The sequence below is a fragment of the Pezoporus wallicus genome, unplaced genomic scaffold (assembly GCF_028554395.1).
Source record: "Pezoporus wallicus isolate ANWC-B61680 ecotype Strahan unplaced genomic scaffold, APGP_CSIRO_Pwel_v1 contig_10685, whole genome shotgun sequence".
NCBI lineage: Eukaryota > Metazoa > Chordata > Aves > Psittaciformes > Psittacidae > Pezoporus > Pezoporus wallicus.
The window spans coordinates 3,157-10,732 of NW_026637730.1; the positions used below are offsets into that span (position 1 = coordinate 3,157).

The window sequence follows — 7,576 nt, forward strand, 5'->3', positions numbered from 1 at the left end:
ATAGCACCCATAGCACCCTATAGCACCCTATAGCACCCAATAGCACCCATAGCACCCATTCCCACCCCATAGCACCCTATAGCACCCATAGCACCCTATAGCCCTCATTCCCATCCCATAGCATCCATTACTCCCCATAGCATCCGATATCAGCCATAGCACCCTATAGCACCCAATAGCACCCTATAGCACCCACTAGCACCCATAGCGGCACCCCTGGCACCCATAGGTGAACTCTCTGGACGACAACGGGGTGCTGGTGGGGAACTGGACGGGGCGCTACGAGCAGGGCACCAACCCGTCGGCATGGGCGGGCTCGGTGCAGATCCTACGGGGTTTCCTCAGCACCGGGGCGCCCGTGCGCTACGGGCAGTGCTGGGTGTTCGCGGGGGTCGTCACCACCGGTACGTACTGGTTTGTACTGGTTTAGACTGGTTTGTACTGGGTTATACTGGGTTATACTGGTTTGGACTGGGTTATACTGGGTTATACTGGGTTATACTGGGTTATACTGGGTTATACTGGGTTATACTGGGTTATACTGGGTTATACTGGGTTATACTGGGTTATACTGGTTTATACTGGGTTATACTGGGTTATACTGGTTTATACTGGTTTATACTGGGTTATACTGGGTTATACTGGTTTATACTGGGTTATACTGGGTTATACTGGGTTATACTGGGTTATACTGGGTTATACTGGGTTATACTGGTTTATACTGGGTTATACTGGGTTATACTGGGTTATACTGGTTTATACTGGGTTATACTGGGTTATACTGGGTTATACTGGGTTATACTGGTTTATACTGGGTTATACTGGGTTATACTGGTTTATACTGGGTTATACTGGGTTATACTGGGTTATACTGGGTTATACTGGTTTATACTGGTTTATACTGGGTTATACTGGGTTATACTGGTTTATACTGGGTTATACTGGGTTATACTGGTTTATACTGGGTTATACTGGTTTATACTGGGTTATACTGGGTTATACTGGGTTATACTGGTTTATACTGGTTTATACTGGGTTATACTGGTTTGGACTGGTTTATACTGGTCTATTGGGCTATATTGGGTTGGAATTGGGTTGCGATGCATTACAATGGGGTTTAATGGGTTTTAATGGGTTATACTGGTTTATACTGGTTTATACTGGTTTATACTGGGTTATACTGGGTTATACTGGTTTATACTGGTTTATACTGGGTTATACTGGGTTATACTGGTTTATACTGGGTTATACTGGGTTATACTGGGTTATACTGGTTTATACTGGGTTATACTGGGTTATACTGGGTTATACTGGTTTATACTGGTTTATACTGGGTTATACTGGGTTATACTGGGTCATACTGGGTTATACTGGTTTATACTGGTTTATACTGGGTTATACTGGGTTATACTGGTTTATACTGGGTTATACTGGGTTATACTGGTTTATACTGGGTTATACTGGGTTATACTGGTTTATACTGGGTTATACTGGGTTATACTGGGTTATACTGGGTTATACTGGGTTATACTGGTTTATACTGGGTTATACTGGTTTGTACTGGGTTATACTGGTTTATACTGGTTTATACTGGGTTATACTGGGTTATACTGGTTTGTACTGGTTTATACTGGTTTATACTGGTTTATACTGGGTTATACTGGGTTATACTGGGTTATACTGGGTTATACTGGTTTATACTGGTTTATACTGGGTTATACTGGTTTGTACTGGGTTATACTGGTTTATACTGGTTTATACTGGGTTATACTGGGTTATACTGGGTTATACTGGGTTATACTGGTTTGTACTGGTTTATACTGGTTTATACTGGTTTATACTGGGTTATACTGGGTTATACTGGGTTATACTGGTTTATACTGGTTTATACTGGTTTATACTGGTTTATACTGGGTTATACTGGGTTATACTGGGTTATACTGGTTTATACTGGGTTATACTGGTTTATACTGGGTTATACTGGGTTATACTGGTTTATACTGGGTTATACTGGGTTATACTGGGTTATACTGGGTTATACTGGTTTATACTGGGTTATACTGGGTTATACTGGGTTATACTGGGTTATACTGGTTTGGACTGGGATGGACTGGTTTATACTGGTTTATACTGGTTTATACTGGTTTGGACTGGTTTATACTGGTTTATACTGGTTTATACTGGTTTATACTGGTTTATACTGGTTTGAACTGGTTTATACTGGTTTATACTGGTTTATACTGGTTTGGGTTGGTTTGGGTTGGTTTGGGTTGGTTTGGGTTGGTTTGGGTTGGTTTCGGGACTGGTTTGGGTTGGTTTGGGGACTGGTTTATACTGGTTTGGACTGGTTTATACTGGTTTATACTGGGATGGGTTGGTTTGGACTGGGAGGAACTGGTTTGGGTTGGTTTCGGGACTGGTTTGGGTTGGTTTGGGTTGGTTTGGGTTGGTTTGGGTTGGTTTCGGGACTGGTTTGGGTTAGTTTCGGGACTGGGTTATACTGGTTTGGACTGGTTTATACTGGTTTATACTGGGATGGACTGGTTTGGGTTGGTTTGGGTTGGTTTGGGTTGGTTTCGGGACTGGTTTGGGTTGGTTTCGGGACTGGGTTATACTGGTTTATACTGGTTTGGACTGGTTTATACTGGTTTATACTGGGATGGACTGGTTTGGGTTGGTTTGGGTTGGTTTGGGTTGGTTTCGGGACTGGTTTGGGTTGGTTTCGGGACTGGGTTATACTGGTTTATACTGGTTTATACTGGTTTATACTGGTTTATACTGGGATGGACTGGTTTGGGTTGGTTTGGGTTGGTTTGGGTTGGTTTCGGGACTGGTTTGGGTTGGTTTCGGGACTGGGTTATACTGGTTTATACTGGTTTATACTGGTTTATACTGGGATGGACTGGTTTGGGTTGGTTTGGGTTGGTTTGGGTTGGTTTCGGGACTGGTTTGGGTTGGTTTCGGGACTGGTTTATACTGGTTTGGACTGGTTTATACTGGTTTATACTGGGATGGACTGGTTTGGGTTGGTTTGGGTTGGTTTGGGTTGGTTTCGGGACTGGTTTGGGTTGGTTTCGGGACTGGTTTATACTGGTTTGGACTGGTTTATACTGGTTTATACTGGGATGGACTGGTTTGGGTTGGTTTGGGTTGGTTTGGGTTGGTTTGGGTTGGTTTCGGGACTGGTTTGGGTTGGTTTCGGGACTGGTTTATACTGGTTTGGACTGGTTTATACTGGTTTATACTGGTTTATACTGGGATGGACTGGTTTGGGTTGGTTTGGGTTGGTTTCGGGACTGGTTTGGGTTGGTTTCGGGACTGGGTTATACTGGTTTATACTGGTTTATACTGGTTTATACTGGTTTATACTGGGATGGACTGGTTTGGGTTGGTTTGGGTTGGTTTGGGTTGGTTTCGGGACTGGTTTGGGTTGGTTTCGGGACTGGGTTATACTGGTTTATACTGGTTTATACTGGTTTATACTGGTTTATACTGGGATGGACTGGCTTGGGTTGGTTTGGGTTGGTTTGGGTTGGTTTGGGTTGGTTTCGGGACTGGTTTATACTGGTTTATACTGGTTTGGACTGGTTTCGGGACTGGTTTGGGTTGGTTTGGGGACTGGTTTGGACTGGTTTGGACTGGTTTGGACTGGAATGGACTGGGATGGACTGGTTTGGACTGGTTTGGGTTGGTTTCAGGACTGGTTTGGGTTGGTTTGGGGACTGGTTTGGACTGGAATGGACTGGTTTGGACTGGTTTGGACTGGTTTGGGTTGGTTTCAGGACTGGTTTGGGTTGGTTTGGGGACTGGTTTGGACTGGTTTGGACTGGAATGGACTGGGATGGACTGGTTTGGACTGGTTTGGGTTGGTTTGGGGACTGGTTTGGGTTGGTTTGGACTGGAATGGACTGGAATGGACTGGTTTGGACTGGTTTGGACTGGTTTGGGTTGGTTTGGGGACTGGTTTGGGTTGGTTTGGGGACTGGTTTGGACTGGTTTGGACTGGAATGGACTGGGATGGACTGGTTTGGACTGGTTTGGACTGGGATGGACTGGGATGAACTGGTTTGGACTGGGATAGACTGGGATGGACTGGGATGGACTGGTTTGGACTGGTTTGGGTTGGTTTGGGGTCTGGGATGGGCTGTTTTGTACTGGTTTATACTGGTTATACTGGTCTATAGGGGCTGTATTGGGCTATATTGGGTTGGAATGGGTTATACGGGGTTATAATGGGTTATACTGGTTTATACTGGTCTATGGGCGTGTATTGGGCTATATTGGGTTGGAATTGGGTTGCGATGCGTTACAATGGGGTTATACTGGTTTATACTAGTTTATACCGGGTTATACTGGTTTATACTGGTTTATACTGGTTTATACTGGTTTATACTGGTCTATGGGCGTGTATTGGCCTATATTGGGTTGGAACGGGTTATACGGCGTTGCGATGCGTTACAATGGGGTTTAATGGGTTTTAATGGGTTATACTGGTTTATACTGGTTTATACTGGGTTATACTGGGTTATACTGGGTTATACTGGGTTATACTGGGTTATACTGGGTTATACTGGGTTATACTGGTTTATACTGGGTTATACTGGTTTATACTGGTTTATACTGGTTTATACTGGTTTATACTGGGTTATACTGGTTTATACTGGTTTATACTGGTCTATTGGGCTATATTGGGTTGGAATTGGGTTGCGATGCGTTACAATGGGGTTTAATGGGTTATAATGGATTATACTGGTTTATAATGGGTTATACTGGGTTATACTGGTTTATACTGGGTTATACTGGGTTATACTGGTTTATACTGGGTTATACTGGGTTATACTGGTTTATACTGGGTTATACTGGTTTATACTGGTCTATTGGGCTATATTGGGTTGGAATTGGGTTGCGATGCGTTACAATGGGGTTTAATGGGTTTTAATGGGTTATACTGGTTTATACTGGGTTATACTGGGTTATACTGGTTTATACTGGTTTATACTGGGTTATACTGGTTTATACTGGGTTATACTGGTTTATACTGGTTTATACTGGGTTATACTGGTTTATACTGGGTTATACTGGTTTATACTGGGTTATACTGGTTTATACTGGTTTATACTGGTTTATACTGGTCCCGGCAGTGCTGCGGTGCCTGGGGCTGCCCACGCGGACGGTGACCAACTACAACTCGGCGCACGACACCGACGTCTCCCTCACCACCGACATCTACCTGGACGAGAGCATGAAGCCCATGGAGCGCCTCAACACCGACTCCGTTTGGTACTGGTTTATACTGGTTTATACTGGTTTATACTGGTTTATACTGGTTTATACTGGTTTGGGGGTTTGGGGGGGGTTTGGGGTGTTTTTGGGGGGATTTAGGGGGTTTATGGGGGTCAGGAAGGCCATGGAGTGAATGAGAAGTGATTTGGGGTGGTACTGGTTTATACTGGTTTATACTGGTTTATACTGGTTTATACTGGTTTATACTGGTTTGGGGTTTTTTGGGTGTTTTTGGGGGATTTAGGGGGTTTATGGGGGTTAGGAAGGCCATGGAGTGAATGAGAAGTGATTTGGGGTGGTACTGGGTTATACTGGTTTATACTGGTTTATACTGGTTTGGGGTTTTGGGGTGGTTTAGAGTGGTTTAGAGTGCTTTAGCGTGGTTTACGCTGATCATACTGGTCCGTACCGGTTGCTACTGGTCCATACTGGTCCATACTGGTCCATACTGGTCCATACTGGTTTATACTGGTCCATACTGGTCCTGCAGGAACTTCCACGTGTGGAACGACTGCTGGATGAAGAGGCCCGACCTCCCCGCGGGCCACGATGGGTGGCAAGTGGTGGATGCCACCCCCCAGGAGACCAGCAGTGGTATATACTGGTTTATACTGGTTTATACTGGTTTATACTGGTTTATACTGGTTATACTGGTTATACTGGTTTATACTGGTTATAATGGGTTATAGGGGGGTATAATGGGGTTTAATGGGGTATAATGGGGTATAATGGGAGTATAATGGGGTTTAATGGGTTATACTGGTCCATACTGGTTTATACTGGTCCATACTGGTTTATACTGGTTATACTGGTTATAATGGGTTATAGGGGGGTATAATGGGGTTTAATGGGGTATAATGGGAGTATAATGGGGTTTAATGGGTTATACTGGTCCATACTGGTTTATACTGGTTTATTCTGGTTAGAATGGGTTCTAGTGGGGTATATTGGGTTCTACCGGTCCATACTGGTTTATACTGGTCCATACTGGTTTATACTGGTCTATATCTATACTGGTCCCTACTGGTTTATTCTGGTTAGAATGGGTTCTATAGGGGTATATTGGGTTCTACTGGTCCATACTGGTCTATACTGGTCCATACTGGTCCATACTGGTCCATACTGGTTTATACTGGTTTATACCTATACTGGTCCCTACTGGTTTATTCTGGTTAGAATGGGTTCTATAGGGGTATATTGGGTTCTACTGGTCCATACTGGTCCATACTGGTTTATACTGGTTTATACTGGTCCATACTGGTTTATACTGGTCCATACTGGTCCATACTGGTTTATACTGGTCTATACCTATACTGGTCCCTACTGGTTTATTCTGGTTAGAATGGGTTCTATAGGGGTATATTGGGTTCTACTGGTCCATACTGGTTTATACTGGTCCATACTGGTTTATACTGGTTTATACTGGTCCATACTGGTTTATACTGGTTTATACTGGTTTATACTGGTCCATACTGGTTTATACTGGTCCATACTGGTTTATACTGGTTTATACTGGTTTATACTGGTCCATACTGGTTTATACTGGTTTATACTGGTTTATACTGGTGCCTTTAGGGCTGTTCTGCTGCGGGCCCTGCTCCGTGGAGGCGGTGAAGAATGGGGAGGTCTTCCTCAAGTACGACACCCCCTTCGTGTTCGCTGAGGTATGGCTAATTTATGCTAATGAGGGGGTTATTAATGCTAATGAGGGGGGTATTAATGCTAATGAGGGGGGAATTCATGCTAATGAGGGGGTAAGATGGTTATAAAGGGGTTATAATGGGTTATAAAGGGGTTATAAAGGGGTTATAATGGGTTATTAATTGATGCTAATGAGGGGTAATTAATGCTAATGAAGGGTGATTGAGGCTAATGGGGGTAATTAATGCTAATGAGGGGTAATTAATGCTAATGAGGGGCTATAATGGTTATAATGGGTTAAAATAGGGTTATAATGGGTTATTAATTGATGCTAATGCGGAATAATCAGTGCTAATGAGGGGTAACTGATGCTAATGAGGGGGGAACTAGCACTAATTAATGCTAATGAGGGGTAATCAGTGCTAATGAGGGGGAATTAATGCCAATGATGGTTATAATGGGTTATTAATTGATGCGAATGAGGTAGTAATTAGCGCTAATTAATGCTAATGAGGGTAATCAGTGCTAATGAGGGGGAATTAATGCTAATGAGGGGGTATGATAGTTATAATGGGTTATAATAGGCTTGTAATGGGTTATTAATTGACGCTAATGAGGAATAATCAGTGCTAATGAGGGGTAACTGATGCTA

The 7,576-nt window shown here is 43.4% G+C and overlaps 1 protein-coding gene across 1 annotated transcript; it reads left to right on the plus strand.

Annotated features, from left to right (window-relative positions):
* Positions 1 to 229: 229 nt before the first annotated feature.
* LOC130598207 (protein-glutamine gamma-glutamyltransferase K-like) lies at positions 230 to 6,947 on the plus strand (the record flags this gene model as incomplete). The annotated part of the gene is made up of 4 exons (XM_057407422.1): positions 230 to 404; positions 5,142 to 5,280; positions 5,774 to 5,877; positions 6,859 to 6,947. Coding segments are annotated over 4 exons (507 nt in total), but the record flags the coding sequence as incomplete, so codon positions are not given.
* Positions 6,948 to 7,576: the final 629 nt, after the last annotated feature.